Source organism: Hevea brasiliensis, chromosome 6, assembly GCF_030052815.1.
Source record: "Hevea brasiliensis isolate MT/VB/25A 57/8 chromosome 6, ASM3005281v1, whole genome shotgun sequence".
In the NCBI taxonomy this organism is placed as follows: Eukaryota; Viridiplantae; Streptophyta; class Magnoliopsida; order Malpighiales; family Euphorbiaceae; genus Hevea; species Hevea brasiliensis.
Window position 1 is genome coordinate 15,713,522 of NC_079498.1, and position 22,188 is coordinate 15,735,709.

Here is a 22,188-nt window from a genome sequence, read left to right on the forward strand (position 1 = left end):
ATGAATTCTCTTTCTCCATTCTAAATGATTTTAGAATAGAGAAAGAGTTCTCGGTGAAAATATGGCACATTCTAATAGCCTATTTTTGGTTTCTAAGATAATCTATTTTTATCCAAACTTAATTCGAGCTGGTCTTTCAAAATCCTTTCAATGGCTTCGCTTCTAGTCTTATCCAAACTCCTTATATCTTATCCGAACACCTTATATCCTGTCCGAACACTTTGCGCCTTACTCGAACACTTTGTGTTTGATTGCCTTAAATGATGAATTCGGATCCAACTTGAACTAAAGATCCAAGCCCTTTAAAGACTTAATCCGAATTTTGGGGTGTACTATATCACATAATTTAGCAAAATATAAAATAATATCATTGCTTTACATAATAAAATATAATATGTTATTAATTTAATATATACCAATTTAAAATATCTGAAAATATTTTGCAAATAATAATTGCTATATATTTTCAAATATTTAAACATATTTTTATAATTTTTTTAAAAATTAAACACTTGACCAATGAAATGTAGGCTATCAAAGTATGTCTTTTAATAGATGAGATTATTAATATATAATATTGATTTTATGATTGAATATATCGACAAAAAAAAAAGTAATGAATTGATTGAATAAATTAATCTATATTTATATCCATTAAGGCCAGAATACATACAAACTCTTACATATTTACAACAGTTTTTATTTCTTTTAGAGAATTTGAGTTTTTTAATAAATCTTTGGAGTGCACAATATAAATTTACGAATGTATCTCAAAACTTTAGTGCAATGAATGAATTGCAATATAATATGTAAAAGTAAAAGGGGCACAATTTTGGTTTATATCAAAGTAAGTGTATTAATAAGATTAAAAAAATATAAAATAAAAGATGAAACTTAAAATATGAGGAAAAATGAAAAATTAAAAAGCAAATATTTTTTTTTTTTAAATTTTAAAGTAAAGAGATAGAGTAAAATACCTAAAAAAAAAATACTATATTTTTAATTTAATCAAAGTATCTTTTATATCTAATTTCACTTTATATTAAATTTTAATAATTTTATTAAAATATAAGATAAAATTGATTTTATATTAAAATATCAATTAAATAATTTAATAATTGTAATTATTCACACACAGCATGGGGATTCGCCGTGTGTGTGTGTAAATATATATATATATATATATATATATATATATATATATATATATATATATATATATATATTAATTTTTAAAATTAGGTAAAGTTATTTATTAAAATTAAAAAGTAAAAACTTATTTTGGCCTTCAAAATATAGTCTAATAGTCATATAAAGTTTTAAGGTATTTTGAGGTTCAAATAAGCTTTTCAAATTTTAAAAGAAATCAAATGAGTCTTTTAAATTTTAAAAATAAATTAAATAAGTCATTTTATTATTTTACAAAAAATAATTTCTTTGAACTTTTAAAAATAGATAAAAAACACTGAACTATAATTTGCTTCTAATATAAATTCAACTAAGGCCGTGTATGAAAATCTTTTAGTGCAAAAGGTCTTCATAGATGATTCTTTATATCTAATTTGTAACATCTCAATAGATATATGCTGTATTTTGAACAAATTCATAATTTATTCTTTACCAAATAGTGCAAAACTTATCTATAGAAAGATGAACTCATAGAGATTTTTTTTTTAAAAATCATTTGGTAAAAAAAAAAAATTATCAATTTGCTCTAGGATACAACAAATATCAACTGAAATATTATAAATTAACTATGTAGAATTATTGATGAGGATCCTGTGCACCGGAAGATCTTCATGTACGGCCTTTGTTAGATTTATATTAGAGGCAAATTATAAATCAATATTTTTTGGTATATTTTCAAAAGTTGAAGGATTTATTTGTCCCGACTTATTTGATCTATTTCTAAAAAATTTGAATGACTTGGTGATTTTTTTTTTTTAAGTTGAATGGGTAAATTCGATCATAAAACACTTTAAGAATTTATGTAACTATTTGGTATAATTTAAAAGGATATAAATATGGCTTTCACCGGTTAAAAAAAATATAGACAACATTAAAAATACTTAAATTTAATTTTTCTTTTACAATTAAATTAAATCTTTACATATAATTAATAAGCCATTGAATTTCTTTTCTTTCTTCCATATTTTTAATTTGTAGGGGATAAAAGACATAAGAATAATTGGATTCTATTAAAATAAAAAAAGCTATTAATCCACTCTATAACAGTTAAATCTAACAATAGAAAAAGAATCACACCACCCCTAATTTTTTAGATTAAAAAAAAAGAAAAGAGAAGATAAAATCATTTTAGTTAATTTACATATGCATAAATAATTTTGCAGATAAAAAGGATTCTTTTCCTAATTGTTCTGTACATGTATAATATGGGCCTTCTTTAGTTCATCAATATTGTAAAGAAATTTCAATTAAATTATTCTATAAAAAAAGAATTCAATTGAATCTTTTAAAAACATGTGTAATTTATATTTCTTTAAAATGAAAATTTCTTAAAGTTAAAAAGCTTAAATTCTTTTATTTTAAGCATAAAAATTGAGTAAAAAAAATTAATTGAATAGAATTTTACAAAAATTAATTAAATTAATTTATTTTTAATCAATTCTCATATTTAGAATAAAAAATTTTAATTATTTTTAAATTAAAAAATTATTTTTAAAAATAAAAATCAAATATAATGATATAAGAATTCATTTAAATTCTTTTATTATAAATAATTTATTTTGAATGAAGTCACAAAATTCTAACTTTTAAACGGGAAGAATATTAAACAAACAAAATGATGTTATTCATAAGATGCTAAAATTTATTTCTTTCTAAATTTATTTAACAAAAATTTACTTAAATTTTATAAATTAATATATATTTTAATTAATAATAATTATTAATTTTTTAATTAAAAATTAAAAAAACCTTACCATGGCGTGTTAGTTATAACCGGTGAGTTGACGCTCGCCGCTAACCACTCAACCCGTCCTCTCTTTTCTCTCCCAGTCATTATTTTTTTTTATTTAATTTTATTTTATAGATAAATCGATAAAATAATAATTTCTAAAAATAATCTCTCATTTCTTTTCTTCACAGGAAGTTGGAAGGACACATTTTGATTCTCTCTCTCTCCGTTTATCAATTGGGAGAGATTGAGTTTTCATGATTAAGCCCATGGCGATTTCTTCACGCGGTCTCTCTGTTTTGGGCGTCCTCTTCTTCTTCTCTTTCTTCTTTCTCATCGGTCTTTCCTTCGCCGATGACGTCTCCTACGATGACGATTCCCCCAAGTCTCCCGGCTGCGATCGGGCTTACAAATTGGTATGTAATTTTTTGTTATTTTGATTTTATTGTTAGGTTAATGTGAATTTTTAAAATGTTGGTTGGTTAATTTCAATTTGTCAAAAGTTTATATACATATGCAATTTCATATGATGTATGTGTAATTTGTGAGATCTGCGATCAGTTTAGGTTTTTTGATGTGTTCGATGCGTAGAAGGCTCTTGAAATATATAATGCAAAGAGGGTAAAGTCTTGAATGCAATTTGGAGCACGGAAGTTCTGGTGTTTATGATCTGTTAAGATATGAAAAATGACAGGACTGAGAAATCTTCTTTGCTTTTTGATTTTTTTTTAATATTATTTTATTATTTGGTGTTTGATAAGGAATGGGCTTGGGAAGGATAGAGAGGATAAAAGGGAATGGAGGATCACCAATGCTGCAAATGAGGGGGGTGGCTTTAAAATTGTGAACTTTGGAGAGTTACATTAGTAAACTATTTATGTACTGTTGTTTGTGGGATGAATAGGTGAGCTTAGTGTTTTTGGTTATGAGGAGGATTTGATAATAAGGAAACCATTTTATTTGTTTAATTCTTCTGTTGTCTTGTGTCTCCTAGTTTGTGTGTTCAATTTTCCCTGAATGTTGAATGGCATGTTGGGGTTCCTTTGACAGTAGCATTTCATGTATTGTTCTTAAAATTTATTCAAGAGAAATGTGTTTGTTGAATAGTTGGCTTTATTTGCACAGACAAGCTGGATAATTTCTTGTTCATCTTCTTATTCATTGTCCAGCAGCAAGAGAGGGAAAGGTGGAAGCTTTCTATTTTTGAGTTAACAACTTCTCATGCTATTCTCATAAAGGAAAAACTAATGGCATTCTTCAAATATTCAATCTATTTCTGAATAGCAGGAAAGGGAAATATTCACCAAGGACAAGGAGGGGGAGGGGAAGGGGGGGGGGGGGGGTGTGGGGGGGCGGGTGTCTTCGGAGGGGAGAGGAGCTTTTTGGCTTGCTACTTGGGCTAAAGTTCCTCTTTATGTGTATTATGATGGGGTGGCTGTCTGGAAAGAAATGGTAGGTTTTTAAAGGGGTTTTGATCATTGGGCATTCTATAGCTTCCTGATGCAGAGATTTATACAAAATTTATTTAGTGATGCTTTTATGCTGCAAAAACTTCCATGACTTCTTCGCATTGCTATCTTGTATACCACCATGATACTTCATGCCAATTGGCATTTTCTTTTTTCCTCTTTGATAAACATTTTTATCCAAAAAAAGGTGGCAAGATTTGGCATATGAACTGGCCACAAACTGTTGACTGATAACCTGTGAAGAACTTTATTGAAAGTACTAAGAAATAATCAAGTAGGTGGCCTGTTGGTTATGCAAAAAATAAGGGATGCATATATGACACTGAACTAGTAACCCATTTAGGTGGCCTCTTCTTGCTCTGTGCTAGGCAGCTAACTCTGACTGGATGCTTAAAGAAAAAAACAGAAACCTTCTTTTACCACATGGATGAGCATAGAATATTTTACTACTGTGTGAGCATATGCAAGATGATGAAAATAGCTTTCATGACATGCAGAATTGGGGATACACACACACAAGCGCGCACGCACACACACACATAATTGTGTAAACAAGTGTGTGCATGTGTTTTATATGTATGTATATATATACTAGTTTCTTTCTGTTGCATTATTATTTGTGCATCTGATTTTTGATCTAAAGCTACATGAAACAAATTCACTCATTTGTTTTATTTCTTGGGATGAAATCATTCAGGTCAAGGTTATGAACTGGGTTAATGGTGTTGAAGGTGAAACTTTAGGTGGGATAACTGCAAGATTTGGGGCTGCATTGCCTTTGGAGGCTGAAAAAGGTCTCAGATTGCCTGCCATTTTCTCAAATCCCTTAAATGGCTGTTCTAGTTCTTCTTCAAAGGTTTTGTAATGTTTCTTATTTATTTATCAGTTATTATTTTCTGATTGAACTTATCTCACTATTTATCACATTAGCATAGAACTCTTACTTGATGTTTCCAGATTTGGAATTCCTGGAGATGTTGATTGGAAGTCTGTTTGTTGGAAATTCCCTGCTTATAAAATTATGTTATTTGGAAATTACTAAGTGTTCCTTGTGAACTTCAAAAAATTTTACAGATAATAGTTAAAATTTCAAAATATGTTGAAAACCGTGGAATTCCTAGCCTTAACATGGTTTTTATGAAAAATATTGAGCTCACGTTATGGGATGATGTATCACCAATTCACCATAGTATGTCAAATTTCATCTTATCAGACGAAATACCTCCATGAACTTTTGGAATTACAATGATGGTTATAGTTCCTTTTCCTATTCTGCAGCTTTCTGGCTCTATTGCAGTGTCCATACGTGGTGATTGTACCTACACTACAAAAGCAGAAGTTGCACAGTTGGGAGGTGCAGAAGCTCTTTTAGTGATAAACGACAAAGAAGGTGTTATTTTAGTGCCCTTAACTTTTCTGTGTGCTGAATTATTTAATCTATTATTATCATAATGTTCTGGAGTTTAACATTTATCATTAACTTTTGTTGATTTTTTTTTTTGGTTTTCTTTTTTAAATTTTTGTTTGTATTCATTCTTTTAGGGCTTGCTGAGATGGGATGTGATAAGGACAGTGGTTCTCCAAATGTTTCAATTCCTGTTGTGATGATTCCAAAGTCAGCAGGTGAATATCTGAACAAGTCAATGGGGGGTGGACAGAAAGGTGAGCCTCTGAGCTCTTACTGTTGTGTTAAGCATTCTCATTTTGTCCTAGATAAGTAGATATACTTATTTGATGATGTTTTTCACTATTAAGGCGTGCAAAAGAAGCCATGGAATGTTGCCCATGTGTGATATGAGTCAGATAGGAAAGTATTGATATAGAAAGGTGATGTAGGGTCAGTATATAGAGAAACCATAGAATAAGAAGGTGATTTTCTCCAGGTTTTTCATGATTAATGTAGTGCTTTTGCCCTATGTTGCTTGGACTTGGGTAAGGGTGTCGAAAATGGGTACATATCCTTGTGTTAGACTTGTGAACTTTCTAAATAGAAAATACGTGGATATAGATCTAAATTTGGACATGGGTGCTCGGATACGTTATGTAGGCCGAAAGGGTTGAAGTAATATATTCAAAAGGGGCCAGTCACGATTAAAATTGTGATTTACAGCCATTAGATTCTCGAAATATTCAATATTTTTTTTCTTATTTTGTACCTATCATTTAATTCAAAGTTGCATTTTTTTAAACTTGTTTTTTTTACCTATCCTTTAATTCAATATGCTTTTCATCTTGAGAGATCTTTGTCATTCGAGTGTCCGACTGTATTAATATGTGTCAGACACATATTCGATGTTGTGTCCCGTGTTGTATCGTGTCAACCCGGGTATGGTAGGGCAAAATGAAGACTTGTAGTATCAGAGCTTTTGCCCTTCATTGGAGGGTACCCATTTACCATCATACCAAAGTATAGTATATTAACTGTATCCCTTTGAAGTCTTGAATGCTATGTGTATTCCTCTTTCTCTCTGTTGTAAGCATGCAGGAAATGCATACTGAAGCAAATGAAATTCAAAGGAAAAGGCAAGTATCTGATTGTAATTTGTTTTCTTTATGCAGTGGAAATCAAACTATATGCACCCAATCGTCCTGTTGTGGATTTTTCAGTGATATTCTTGTGGATGATGGCTGTTGGAACAGTGATCTGTGCTACTCTTTGGTCAGAGTTTACTGCTCCCGAAGAGAGTGATAAGCATTATAATGAATTATCACCAAAGGTAACACATTATAGTTTTCTTATATCTTCAAGTTTATGGCTGAACTTTTCGAGTTTCTTCCCCATCTTTCCCTTTTCTTGTGCATTTGGATTTACTCAAGTTCATTTTTGGGATTGCTTGTTACAGGAATAGCGTACTGTGAGTAAATATCTTGTAACAGTTAAACTTGAAAATATCTAGTTCATTATGCGAACATGTTGTACAGAACTACAGATGGTCATATGATAGATCACTGTCTATGATTATCTTCCGCAGGATTTCCGTTGGTGGATTAATTGAACTGTATTTTACACATAAAATTTCATAGGACCATTTAATGATTGTGACCTTAATCGAGTTCTTTCTGGTTTTCATGATTTTTATATTTTAAAAAAATTTTGTCATTAAGCTAGTTAGTTTGATAGTTATTCTTAGGGGTGAGCATTCGGTTTGAACCGAACCGAACCGAATTAAATTATAAAAATCAAATTTTAAATTTTAGAAACCGAACCGAACCGAAATGGGTGAAAAACCGAATAGAACCGAACCACTCTATTTCGGTTCGGCTCGGTTTAAATCGATCGGTTTTTATTTTTGATTATTTTTTAATTTAGACTTGATTTTCAAGTTATTTGGTTTAATTTTGACTTTGGTTTGAACCTAATAACTATTAATCAATGAAATTAAACAATTAATATATATAAAATAAAATATAATTTATAAATTTTCCATAAAAATAAATCAATTCAAAAATCGATTCGGTTTGATTTGGTTCGATTTGAATATATAAATTACTATTCGGTTCGGTTCGGTTTAACCGATTTTTTCTCTTCAAAACCGAACTGAACTGAAATAACCGAAATTTTTATAATGTAAAATCGAACCGAACCGATTGAATTTTAAAACCGAACCGATTGAACCGAATTGACTTGGTTCGGTTCGGTTTTTCGGTTTGAACCGAATTCTGCTCAGCCCTAGTTATTCTTCAAATAAAAATTTGGTGGAATTTGCAAGTTGCACCTGTGAATTAATTAGCTCTATGGAAAATTTTCCCAATAGAAGAATTCTTTTACTCAATAACTGAATTAGTAAAAGGGACATTTTATTGCTCCATAGAACATTCTTAAAGTGCCAGTTACAGGCTGTTTATTCCACCTACTAGAAGAAAAATTACTGCCTGCAAAAAAGTGAAAGGCATTCATTCTGTTGACCCTGTTTGGTAAGAAAATGCTAGCCAGCTTGACTACATCTTTGGCATTCCACAGAAGACAAGGTATCAATTCTCATCTTCACTCAGTATAGGATAGTTTAGGGCATATCTAATAGGATTTTGGAATTGTTGAAGAAATGATTTATATCTTGTAATTTGATCAAGATTTGGAGTAGGCTGAGGGTTGGATTAGTGGGCTGTAAGTGCAGAAAATTATTTAGGGATAAGAATTGCATAATTGAATGTTATGAATCAATTGTGAGGGCATATCTAATAGGATTTTGGAATTGTTGAAGAAATTATTACATTTTGTAATTTGATCATGATTTGGAGTAGGCTAAGGGTTGGAGTGGTGGGCTGGGAATGCTAAAAATTGTTTAGGGAGAAGAATTGCATGATTGAAGGATTCAGAATTGCATGATTGAAGGTTATGAATCATACAGAACTTTTTTAGTTTAATGGTTACATGCTGGAAAAGCCTCAAGTGTATGAAGCATAGAAAATCTCAGATAGATACATTGCCTGGCTACATTGAGGGTGAGTATCAGATTACTAAGTAACCTTTCCCTCCACCCTCATTCCCCCTGCCCAAAGAGATATCCTTAAGTTAACTTCTTTGTAGAAATCTTGAATCAAAATTTTTATATTGTTTAATTGACTATACATAGGTATTTATATAGGACTACACTAATTAACAGACCTAACTCAATAGGAATCCCTGTATGACTAGGTACACTCATTATATAGGACTCTACAAGGTTAATGTTCATAACACTCTCCTCAAGTTGGAGTATAGATGTTAATCATGCCCAACTTGTTACAAATGTTGTCAATCCGAGCTCCATTCAGAGCCTTTGTGAAAATATCCCCTAACTACTCTCCAGTTTTGACATGCCTTGTTGAGATGATCTTCTGTTGAATTTTTCACAAAGAAAGTGACAATCAATTTCAATATGTTTAGTTTGTTCATGAAACACAGGATTCGATGCAATATGGAGAGTAGCTTGATTATCACACTATAATTATGTAGGCAGAAAAGTCTTAAGGCCAATTTTATCTAATAACTAAAGTATTCACGTTATCTCATACACTGATAGAGTCATAGCTCTATATTCTGATTGAACACTAGATCGAAAAACTACGCTTTGCTTCTTACTTCTCCAAGACACCAAATACCTTTAACAAAGACACAATACTTGGCAGTTGACCTTCTATCAGCCTTAGACTCTTCCCAGTCTGCATCTGAAAATCACTCAACATCCAAATACCCATGATCACTATATAATAAGTCTCATCCTAGAGCTCTCTTCAAATAACACAAGATTTATCCCAAAGCTTCTCAATGAGCAACAATTGGGAAAGACATAAACCGACTCACTACATTGACTAAATATGGAATATCAGGATGAGTTACTGTAAGGTAGTTTAATTTACCTATCAACGTTCTATACTTTTCTGGATTTTTAAACAACTTACTATCCTCTGCTACAAGTTGCAAATTTGGGGTCATTGGTGCACTACAAAGTTTAGCACCTAATTTTCCTATTTCTGCCAAAAGGTCAAGAATATGCTTTCGTTGAGGTAGGAAGATACATTTTTTACTCATAACTTCAATTCCCGAGAAATATTTTAGTAGGCCTAAGTCTTTTTTCTGAAACTGGATTTGAAGTTTTTAAGGGATGAAATACTTGCCGTGTCACTCTCAGTGATGACAATATCATCCACATATACTACCAGCAAAATTAGGCCAGCTTTAGACTGCCTATAGAATACTGAATGATCGCACTTACTCTTTTGCATGCAAAACTTCTGTACTGCTTCACTAAATCTTCCAAACCAAGGCCGAGAGCTTTGTTTTAGGCTATAAAGAGACTTCCGAAGTCTACAAATTTCACCCAACTCTCCCTGAGCAACAAACCCAGGTGATTGTTTTATATACACCTTCTCCTGAAGATCACCATAAAAGAAAGCATTCTTGATATTTAACTGGTACAAAGACTAATTATATGTAGCTGTTAGAGAGATAAACAACTTAACAAAAGTTAATTTAGCTACAGGAGAAAAAGTGTATCAACTCCATATGTCTGAGCATATCCTTTGGCTATAAGGCGGGCTTTTAATCTAGCAACAGAACCATTAGGATTCACTTTCACTGTAAACACCCATTTGCGATCAATAGCTTTCTTCCCAGTGGGCATAGGCACCAGTTTTCATGTACCATTAGTATCTAAAGTCTCCATTTCCTCTTTAATGGCAGCATACTTACCAGGATGAGCTAATGTCTTAACAATAGTTTTAGGAATAGAGATAGAGTCTATATAGCTAACAAAACACTGAAAAGAAGAAGACAAATGATCATAAGAGACAAAAGAGGAAATAAGGTAAGTGCATGTACATTTACCTTTACGAAGAGCAATAAGAAGATCTAAATCAGATTCAGGAATAGTGGTGGGACAGGATCTTCGGATGAATAAGCTAGTAAAGGATATGAGTCAGTGTTCTCCACTCTCCTGGAATAAACATGAACAACTGGAGGTCGAACTATTGCCCGTGGAGGAGGAACATAAGACTGGGGAGACTGAGTGGAGCTGGACATTGGTTGAAGGTGTATATTAAGAGATTATCCTTCTCCCCCTGACTTCCATACACAGAGATTTGTGGAAAAAATAGAATAGAGTCGAAAAACGTAACATCTGTAGTCATAACATAACGATTAAGAGTTAAAGAAAAATACCTATACTCTTTTTGGAGCAGAGAACAATCAAGAAAGACACACTTAAGAGATTTTGAATTCAATTTGGTAATCTGTGTATGGACATCTTGCACAAAATAAGCACAACAAAAAATACCGGGTTCAATAGGAAACAAAGATTTAGAGGGAAATAAAACAGTATGACAAATATCTTCATCAAGAACAAAAGATGGCATATGATTGATAAAAAAATATGCCGTAAAAACTGCATCAGCCCAAAACTGTTTAGGGACCTTCATTTGAAAAAGGAGAGCTCAAGCTGTCTCAAGAAGATGCTGATTTTTCCTTTTAGTCACATCATTTTGGGATAGTGTATCAGCACAAGAGGATTGATGGAGAATGCCATTTTGTGTCATATAAGACTGGAAGCTTTCTTAAAAATACTCGTTGGATTATCACTCCTCAACATACGTAGAGAAACATTAAATTAGGTTTGAATTTCAGTACAGAAAGCACAAAAGATAGAAAATAATTGAGAACGATTCTTCATTAAATATAACCAAGTAACACAAGAGTAATCATCAACAAAAGTAATAAAAATAATTCTTCATTTTTAATTTAAGTTTGAATTGTTGTTTTAATTGTGCTTCATTGAGGGGTATTTGAATACTGTTTATTCTTTGATTGACCAGGAAAATGCTTCAACAGCCAAAGATGATTCTGAGCAAGAATTCATTGATATTAATGCGAAGAGTGCAGTAGTTTTTGTTCTAACAGCATCAACTTTTCTGGTTCTACTCTTCTTTTTTATGTCAAGTTGGTTTGTCTGGCTGTTGATTATACTCTTCTGCCTTGGTGGTGTTGAGGTATGAAGTTCTTTTAGAGGATCTTTTACACTGTTATGGCATATGTCAATACTCAATAGCTGGTATTAGCCAAATAAAGTATTCAAGACATATTGTTGCTATATTTGAAGGACTAGGGCTAAAAAATTGAATCAACAGTGTTGTTTACTAGTGCAATTTGAAAATATTGCTGTTGAACAAAAGAACGACAGATATATAGATACCATATATGGGGTTTGGAGGTGGTACATAATTAAGATGCATAATGGACTGTTTCCTTTTCTTTGCACGCTTAGGACCTCATTTGTAGGAGTTTTACACAGATGCAAATAATCAACACATTCATTCTATGAATTTTATCATGGTTAATCAACGTAACTAAAACTGGCCACTTAAAACTCGTAAAGTGTTAAAATTCAAAAATTGAAAGCTTGATTCTGGTTCTGTAACAAATATGCAAACCAAACTATTGATGAGTTGCATACTGGTTTATGATGAGACTTGCATATCATCTGCATGCACACACATGCACTTCCACACATGGAGAAATTTATTTCCATGCCCATTTCCTATTGAGGCAGTCTAGATCACACTAGTTCTTGGAATTATTGGAAATATAAAGTGAAAAAGGTTGTTTCCTCGTTTCTGTATGCAGTACGAAATGCATATGAACCCAGTCAGAGCAGTTTATTCTATATATGTTGTTTTCCTTTTGTATGTTGTGAATATTTTCAATGGCTGTGATCATATTAATTCTACATTTTGCTTATTGAACTACATATATTTTTTTTTCGTCAGGGCATGCATAGTTGTATAGTATCTTTGATTTCAAGGTAAATCAGATTATATTTTTTATGCTTGCTATATATCAGCTAATAGCGTTATTTTATTTTCTTTATTCATATTATTCTTTCTTGTTTAATGAGCAGAAAATGCAAAAATTGTGTGCAAAAGAAAGTAAATTTACCTCTTTTGGGGGAAACTTCTATTGTCTCGCTTGTTGTATTATGTTGCTGTCTGGCATTTGCTATTTTCTGGATCGTGAATCGGCGGACATCATATTCGTGGATTGGGCAAGATATTCTTGTAAGTTCCATGTGTGAGTATAGGTTAGTTTTTTATGCACTTTTGTATTCAAGGAAGTGACTGCCGTTGCTAAGTATGAATTTCTAAATATTCTTTTAGAGTTAAATATAAATGTGATGGATCTGCTAGAAAGAATAGGTATTCATGTGCAAATCATGGCTGCTTGGTTAATGTACTTGTAATTTTTGTTTAATTTTTTCTTTATCTGTTGAAACCGTTCATTTGGAAAACTTTGTTAACATCTAAAACTCTAAATTGAGCGCATGAAGTGTGTATTCGAGTTCCTGTTCTTTTTTTTTTTTTTGAACCTTTTCAGCAATTCTACCAGTGGAAGTGGAAAAAGAAAAAGTGAAGTGAAAAAAAAAAAATCTTGATATTGACTCTAATAGCATTTTCTAGTTGAGCATTAATATGGAGGATGCCTAAGATAGTATCTTTTGAGAAATCTTTTACCAATTAATGTGTTTGATGCAACTAAAATGAGTGAGACTAGACCATTGTGTGTGTGGGGCTTCAACATAAACTAACAATATCTTGCATTGCATAGAAACCTCAGCCACATAATTTTATAGTATCTGGTTGTATGGTGCAGTGCAAGGGATTTCAGGAATGAAAAGAAACATAGAAAATAGCTTTAGAGAAAAAGAAAAGAGGAAGAAATTATTAAAAAAAAAAAAAAAGATAACTAAATTTCAATCATAGCAGCTAAGTCCTGGCTTAGGTAAGGGAGATTCATATGGTCAACAAGGCCCTATTGTGAAAAAGGAAAGCCAACATAAAATAAAGAAATCTCAATGCCAATGAAAAATAAAGTAAAATAAGATATGATGATGATTGCAAAACAAAATTCTAATTATGGCAAGGAAATCCACTCCTATACAAGTTTTCCTATAATCTTTGGCTGGTCCTTTATCATTTAGTTGGTATTTTTACTAAATGCATGTTGTTCAATGCAAAGGAAAACCTTGGGATCCATTGAAAAACAAAGGTGAAAACGAGAAAGAAAGGTGTATGCCTTTTCTACAAACTAGGAGATGGTTTGGTGCAGTATGTAGTACATTTGAATTGTTGAAGTTAGGTAAGACTTTAAATGACTTCCAGTCCCTTGTGGTTCCTTGCTGAATAATGGCTTTCTTGTTATCAGGGTATCTGCTTGATGATAACTGTCTTGCAGGTGGCTAGACTGCCTAATATTAAGGTATCTGGGCTTTGAATTTGTCATGCATTCATGAGATGTTAATGGCCTTTTTCCATAATATTGTTATTACAATGCAGGTTGCTGCTGTACTTCTGTGTTGCGCATTCGTTTATGACATCTTTTGGGTCTTTCTATCCCCAATAATTTTCCATCAAAGTGTTATGATTGCTGTAAGTATTTGTCTCTTGTTTGATATTTCTTTTGTGCTTTCAAGTTGAGCACTAAAAAATTTGGGTTCATGATATTAATAATTGCAGTTTCTATTTTTAAGATTGATTCTTTTTTTTTTTTTTCTAATTTTTTTTCCCTGTTAGATCTTAGATGTACTAAAATGTGACGCCAAAAACTGTAATTGGTGAATTTTTTTTGTCATGGGAGTGTTTTTGAATCTAATTGCTGTGCCGTGGGAGTAACAGATTCTTATTATTGTCATATTAAGTAAGCTTACTGATACAACAAAATGCTTCCACCAAGCATAATCTTCATGTCAAATTCCAATTAAATTGCTTTGAGAAAAAACATGCAAGAGTGAATTGGCTGTACATGGCCCAAGAAATCCTGAACTGAACTTGGAAGATTAAATGTATGTATTGGGAAAATGAACAGTGAATCTTGAAATGATTTGCAGATAATATTTTTTCATTCATCTACTGATTTATTATGGTAACTGTTGATGACAAGCCTTGAATATATAATATTAGGTAATTCTGTGTGTTCTCATCAAGTGAGCAAACTATTATCATATATTCTTGATAAATTATAAGAAATTACTCAACTTACTTTCATCTTTTTAGAGTGTCCTGTAGTAATGTCTGTTCCCTCCATTCTCCAGTGATGTGGTAATGACTCAGTAACAAGTTCACCTTCATACTTCTTATGACTGGTATTAGGTTGATGTATGGTTTCTTCAAGAATATTTGCTGAATCTAGCTACTTTATAAGAAATTAACAGCTAATTGAAGCAATACATTTATATAGTCGAAATCATATTGGAAACGAGGTGTGAGAATCATTTCTTCTAGAATTTGTCAGCTAGACATTGCTACTAAGTTATCCACCACGTTACCACAATGTTCTTTTCTGATTCCTCAATCTCTCAACCAAATTGCCTTTTTGGTACTCCTTTTTTTTTTGGTTGCAAATTGTCTCTATCAAATTGACTGAAAAAAAAAAAAAAAAAAAGAAAAAGAGGAGGAGGAGAAGAAACGTCACAGACCTGGACTTAACTTCTCTGCTGCCTTTTATTGGATGGCATGTGAGTTGCCTTGTACTAAGTTAAGGGTAATGGGCTTTTGTTTAAATGGGTTGGTGGTTTAAATGGGCTAGTGGTTATTAGTTTTTTTTTATGTATTTTTATTTTTATTTTTTATAAATTAAATATTAAATATAAATTATTTGAATATTGAATACATAATTATTTGTAATAAGTTTGCAAGATTTAATTTAAATAATTTTAAATTATGTAGTAAGGTATTATTAAATTAAATATATAGTAAAAATTAAAATTATATTACAATAGAAAGTTAAAATTATCATTTCAATATTACATTTCAAAGTAAAATTAATATAATACATATTAATGATAATTTTCACTCGTATATGTAGTTTAACTGACAATAATGATGGTGAAATGAAATAAAAATAAGTAATAAAATAAATAATATATTAAATATATTTTTATATGTAATTAATATTATATTAACTAAATTTGTGGTACCTATGTAATTTATTTTTATAAATTAATTTATTTTTGCACCTCACTCGCAGCGCGCGCCTTGCGCCTAGGTCTAGGACCCTTGGCTCCATGTGTGCCTTAAGCCTTATAATAACTATGATCTTGCTTGAGCTCACTGCTTTCTCATTTGAACTCCTTTTCCATTAGTAATTTTTTTATTTTAATATTTCTGTCAAAAAGAGATCTATGTCTATCTTCATCTATGGAATGTTAATCAAAACCTGTTTTTTCTATTATGATTTATGTCCCAATTTTATAGGTGGCTCGAGGTGACAACAGTGGTGGGGAATCTATTCCGATGCTTTTGAGAATTCCTCGATTTTCTGATCCTTGGGGTGGTTATGACATGATTGGATTTGGGGACATTCTTTTTCCTGGTTTGCTTGTATCATTTTCTCGGAGGTACTGTTTAATCTTCATTTTGGTGCTCACTAGTTTTTTTTTTTTTCCTTTTTTTTTTGGAGGGGTGGGGGTTGTTTTTGGGAAGGTGTTGGGTTTGGTTCTTCATCTAAAATAACTTGTAGTTTGGAGAAAGGAGATAGGCTAGAGATTGGAGAACAGTTTAAGAGAGATTTTCTGAACCAGACCCAAATACATAATGGAATATGATAGAAAACAGTTATGGTCCAAGGAAGAGTGCAACTTCTATGAAATTTGGAGTTCAAAGTTTCACCAAACTGTTTTGTATGTGAAAATATGGTTTTGCTATAACTTTTCTGTTTGGTAATTTGCTCTTTCAATCTTGAATCATACTCCCCCTCCCCCCTTTCTATGGTTGTCTCAGATATGATAGAGCAAATAAGAAGAGCGGGTCCAGCGGATATTTTCCTTGGTTGACAATTGGCTATGGATTTGGTGAGCATTCTTGCATCATTTTGTTTATCTTATTGGATCACATTTCTTTTAGAAGATTTCTCTTTAACTGCAAGATTAGAGTATCTGGCATGTTTTGCTTCTGCATCTATTGCATGGCCGGAATAAGAGATTCATTTTACAATCTAAAGTGAAAGCTAACGGTATGCCAACAAAGGCATTTTGGTTAAAGGATAACGTTCTTGATGTAGTTTTATTTATTTTTTTATTTTTATTATTTTCTAAGAAAATTTTGGGTTTATTAAATTTTTGCTAATTTTTTAGATGTTCCCAAATATTTGATGAGCACAAGCTTACAAAAACATGAATGCAATTAAATGTAATCTTAGTATAACTGTACATGATATTGGATTGTCAGTATACTACCATTGCTATTCATTTAATCAAAATTGTGCAACTAAGCCAATAGCCTCATAATGGTAACAAAATGCAGAACCTCTGTGCAGAGAGAGACATCACAACATCAAACCCAGGACCTATGTCAAACTCACTTAGTTACTGGGACTAACCTAATCGAAGAAAATGAAATGCAAAACTCTTGTAATATAGGTCATGGTAAAGATGGAGACCTATTTAGATTTTGCTTAATCAAGGTAGTCAAAGGAAAAAGGCGCAATTAAGGCAATAGATCCTTTTATCGCCCGAGGCTCAAGGTGTCATGAAGCAACTCATAGCCCTCCTAAGGGGCAAGGCCAAGTTATAAGCCGATGGAGATATGAAGAGTATAAGTGATAGAAAAGTTGAACAGGTGGCCAAGTTCATAAATATGAAAGATGGGAAAGTTTGGATTGGAGGGCATTTTCATAATTGAGGAATAGTTCAAGAGGTACAAGAGTAATTGGGTAATGTTTTTATATTTATATAATAATAGTATTGTCACCACTCGAGCATTATAAGGTCTCCTGTTGTAGGAGGAAAACTCTAATGATATACTTTATAGGAGAAGTATGGTGTTGGCTCTCCGCCATCCTCGAGGTCAGTGGACCTTCATGTGAGCTCCTTAGTTGTCTAGACTAGGAGACGGCCATTGTTCTCTAGCAAGAAAAAGTCAAGCGTCTCCATAGGAGGAGGTCTATGGACATTGTGGGGCCTGAGAAGCCTATAGAACATTCTGGTCCTAAGATTGAGGTTAATCTATAGGGACAGCTATTCAGTATGGTATTTTGGAAGGCAACATGTGTTGGCTTAGGTTTGATCACTGTCAAGGAGTCCCATATTCGATTAAACACAATGAGGAGTGACACTCTGTCTTGAGAGATGTCTGTGTTGGCCTGAGGTTGGATCATTGACATAAAAGATTAAGCTAATAGGAGAACTGAGTTGGAGTTTGCTGTCCTAGAGATGGAAATCTAGGTGCCACACAGTTTCAAATGTCATGTTAGAATCTAGGACTGTGACATTATGTGCATAAAAATCCAACTTTAGTGAGTCGAAGAAGGATGAACACTCAATTAAAGCTGTCTGTATTGAAGAGATTTTTTTTTTTTTATACTTAAAAAAAAAAATAATATGAAAGAGAGAGAGTAAAAACTTAGGAAAATTCACCGGGGAACAAATCTACTTGAGAGGACAGTAACGGTGGGAGACCATTAGAGCAGGAAATTCACTTTGATTAGACTAACTATTGTTAACTTTTTTTTTACTTAAAAAAAATATCCTAGGTTACCAACCTAAGAGAAGGAAAAAAATGTGTACTGAAAATCTCTGGGACTCCATATAGTAATGGTTGATTTGGTTTGATTCTGTGACATTGCAAGTGATTCTTATTCCATGAACGATTCACTATTTAAAACCATGATTCAGTAGCACTTAGGAACTGAAACCATAATTACTTCTAGAAACAGGTAGGTAAAAAAGGATCAGCCTTCCTCTCGCTATTTCTTAATAAATAATTGTCTATTTGAAGTCCTATATTTTTATATGTGAACTCGCAGGTCTGCACCTATGTCTTGTGCTTTCAATAACTATGGTCCATTTCTGGGTTTGTTTTCTCTTCTTTAAAATCATTGCAAGGTCTCTACAGGCATTGGCTTAACTTAAGACATTTTGCCATTTGAATCAACAAGCTCATAAATGAGATCATCATTCATTTCTTGTTTTTTAGCATTTTACAGAGTTTAAATGTATTGAATTCAGTATTCTCAACTTGTTCTGTTCAATGATGTTACTTTCTACTATTGAAACCACATAATGGGAGGCGGGTGTATTTTTTATTTTTTTATTTTTTTATTTTAACTCACTCCAATAATCTTAGTCCTTGAATTTTTTGCTTCTGAGTTTAGTAGGTATATTATATTCTCTTGTGATTGTACTAATAAGGAGCTCATGATTGCAGGTCTTTTCCTCACATACCTAGGTTTATATCTAATGGATGGGCATGGTCAACCTGCACTCCTCTATCTTGTTCCATGTACCCTAGGTAATGAATTGCATGATAATATTAAGTTTTGAACTGACTTGTGTGGTTTTTGGGAAAATTGACAATTTAATAATTAATAGCTGAATTTTGTCAGTTCTAAAAAAACATTGAGTAGAAATATGACGTAATTAGTAAGTGCTTAAATTAAAATGAAAAAAAAATTATGCTTTTAATTATATTATTTACAAAATATTAATGGTGGTGATAGTTGTGGTGTAATAATATTTGATGGAGGTTTTAGCAGCATTGTCTTTGGTGATAGTGGTGGTGGTTCAGCGATAGCATATAGGAATAAGCATTATTCAGTTAATAAAAGCAAATTGATTTATATATATTTTTTATTAATTGACTAGCTACTTTTATGATTTGTACATGTGTCTATTATTCTGAAGGTTTAGATTTTTTCTCTCAATGGAATTTCACTTATATTTGAGTAAATGTGTCTATAATTTTTAAGGCTCTATTTGATTTGCATTTTTGAGCTGGTTGGATTAATTTTCTGATTTTCTCATCTTATCATATATCCCAAGGACCAATTGAAATGGCCAAATTTTAAAAAGGGCCTATATCGAAAGCCAAGTGACCAAATAAATGAATCAAAATATGTCAATTCAGTTTTAAAAGTTGTTCTATTAGTCTTTTAGGAGCTTTTGTAATTGCAGTTGATCTCAAAATTTGATTCAGTTTTCTTAGTTGAATGAATACCCCTAAATAGTGGTAGATGGGGTGATGGTGGTGGTTGGAGTAATAGTTATGGTTGTAATGATTGTGGTGGTGGAATTAGAGTTGGTTATGATTGTGGTGGTGGAATTAGAGATGGTTATGATGGAGTTGGCTTGGCGAATGACAACAATAGTGTTGGTGGTGACTTTGAGAGTGACTGTTCACGGTCAAATTATTGATAATGGTGGATATGATGTTAGTGACAATGGTTTTCTTATTGGCAATGATGGTCATTGAAGTCATGTTTTCTTTCCCTTTGAATCAAGAACCAGAAGCAGAAGCATTATCAATGCACGTAATTGCTAAATATGGCCAATAAATGCCTCCTACGTCTGCTGGTTTGCTAGTGAAAACTGAAGCTTTTATATATATGCTTTTCTTAAACTAATCACTCTTTCTTTGGACATTGTTATTAGGTGTTTGTGTGATATTGGGTCTGGTGAGAGGAGAGATAAAAGAACTCTGGAGCTTTGGTGCTGAAACTTCCTCATCATCTGGAGATGCTCCTGGGGAAGCTTGAAGCTGTAAATCAGTGACTTCTCAGAAAAGTAAATGCCGGGGAAATAACATGTTGCTAAGTTTTGTATTGTAAAGTGAGTAGAATCTTAATCTTAATCTTAATCTTAATATTGTAATCTTAATCTTGTTCATTACAATCTCAGGTTGATGTGGTGAGTAGAATAGTTGGTGGTGAAAGAAGGGGATGCAAGTCTAATTTCATTTCACTTTTGACGTATATGCCACTGTATGTTGTACCATGGGTCAATTCTTCCCACAACGTTGTTGCCCATGTCTAATATTTCAGAAACTCTTTTCTTTTTTTGAGCATCTCTATGTACCATGGGTCACCTGCAAAATATCAAATGATGAAATATAGAAAGTATAAATGGAGTTAAAATCAAAATAACTATAAAAAGACACCTAAATTTGAGGATTAATTATTAAAAAAATGTAAAAATAAAAATTATTTACAAATCTAATGTGAATTTAAAATTATTTACAAATATAGTGTTTGCTTAAAAAAATATCACTGATAAGAAAGTTTTCTTGACATATTGTCATATGCTTTTAAAAATGTTACTCTCAATGATATTTTTAGAAGCATGTAATAAAAAGAATTATTTAAATATATGCAAGTATTTTTTATCTGTTTATTTTTTTATTCAATTATTTTCTCTTTAATCAGTGTAATATATATATATATATATATATATATATATATATATATATATATATATATATACCTTATCAATTGAATATAAAGTATTATTTTGTTAATAAAGCAAAAGCTCAAAACATAATTGTTTCATATTGAAAAAGAAATTAAGAGCACTTTGATGTAAATTAGATAGAAATTGAACAAATTAACTAATTTGTCAATAGAATAAAAAATAACAAATTAACTTGTTTAATTTTTGAAATATAGGGATTAAATTATTAATTTTATCAAAGATCGAAAATTATATTGGAGTTTGCCCAAAAAAATTTAAAACACTAAAAATAAAATAAAATCCCCAATTTGTTCATTAGGTAGAGTTCTTGTGATATTATAATAGTTTTATTTTTTATTTTATTTTAGTCTTAAATAATTTTAAAATTGTAAAAATTATTTTATTTAAATAATTTTAAAATATATATTTATTGCACACTCATTAAAAAGAAAATAATTGAATAAAAATAAAAGAAAAAACAAAAACCAAAATAATAATTATACACTTTTAAATAATTTTGTCTTTCATTTCACATGCTTTTAAAAATATCACTGGAAATAGTGTTTTTAAAAGCATATGTTACATGCTTCTAAAAATGTTATTGAGAGTAGTGTTTTCAAAATTATATAGCCATATACTTCTGAAAATGTCATTGAGAGTGGTGTTTTCAAAAGCATATAAATGAACTTTCTGATAAAAAGTTATTGATTTGACATATAAAAAAAACTTCTTTCTCAATGACTTTTTCTTAAACAAATACTATTTTTATAAATAATTTCAAATTCACATTAAATTTTTAAATAGCTTTTATTTTTACAATTTTTTTAATAATTAATCCTAAATTTAAACCTAATCAAGAGCAAGTGATAGCATACCAAAACTGATGACTGACTTTTTCTTTCTCTTTTTGAAAAGGTGAGTGCTACCATACCAAATAGGCCAAAAAGTCAATATTTTTATTTGATAAGCTTGGCCAAGACTTACATTTGAAGCAAATAATAATAATTGGAAACAAAAGAAAAATGAATGAAAGTTTATCCAATGTTATTGGAGAACTCAGATTGAATATAGGATATTTTATGATAAAAATCATAATTTAATTTTTTAATTTTTA

General features: G+C 31.3%; 1 protein-coding gene across 2 annotated transcripts; it reads left to right on the top strand.

Annotated features, from left to right (window-relative positions):
- The first annotated feature begins 2,985 nt into the window (after positions 1–2,985).
- On the top strand, positions 2,986–20,686 carry LOC110664541 (signal peptide peptidase-like 3). 2 transcript variants are annotated; one of them, XM_058148431.1, is made up of 15 exons: positions 2,986–3,333; positions 5,084–5,242; positions 5,665–5,776; positions 5,929–6,048; positions 6,946–7,103; positions 11,677–11,850; positions 12,628–12,662; positions 12,759–12,915; positions 14,060–14,113; positions 14,191–14,283; positions 16,108–16,250; positions 16,633–16,703; positions 19,057–19,140; positions 20,280–20,411; positions 20,526–20,686. In XM_058148431.1, the coding sequence occupies exons 1-14, from the start codon at positions 3,175–3,177 to the stop codon at positions 20,381–20,383; spliced, it is 1,623 nt and encodes a 540-aa protein (XP_058004414.1). In that variant the 5' UTR covers positions 2,986–3,174; the 3' UTR covers positions 20,384–20,411; positions 20,526–20,686. The 2 variants fall into 2 exon arrangements, 1 of the variants encoding a protein (XP_058004414.1); XR_009149436.1 differs by having other exon boundaries at positions 2,987–3,333; positions 20,280–20,456.
- The last annotated feature ends 1,502 nt before the right edge of the window (positions 20,687–22,188 follow it).

Bases quoted from the DNA above. Each gene is read 5' to 3' on its own strand.
- LOC110664541 (XM_058148431.1), top strand. From the start codon at position 3,175: ATGATTAAGCCCATGGCGATTTCTTCACGCGGTCTCTCTGTTTTGGGC. The intron at 5,243-5,664 runs GTTTTGTAATGT...CCTATTCTGCAG, and splicing joins GTTCTAGTTCTTCTTCAAAG to CTTTCTGGCTCTATTGCAGT. The intron at 14,284-16,107 runs GTAAGTATTTGT...CCAATTTTATAG, and splicing joins ATCAAAGTGTTATGATTGCT to GTGGCTCGAGGTGACAACAG.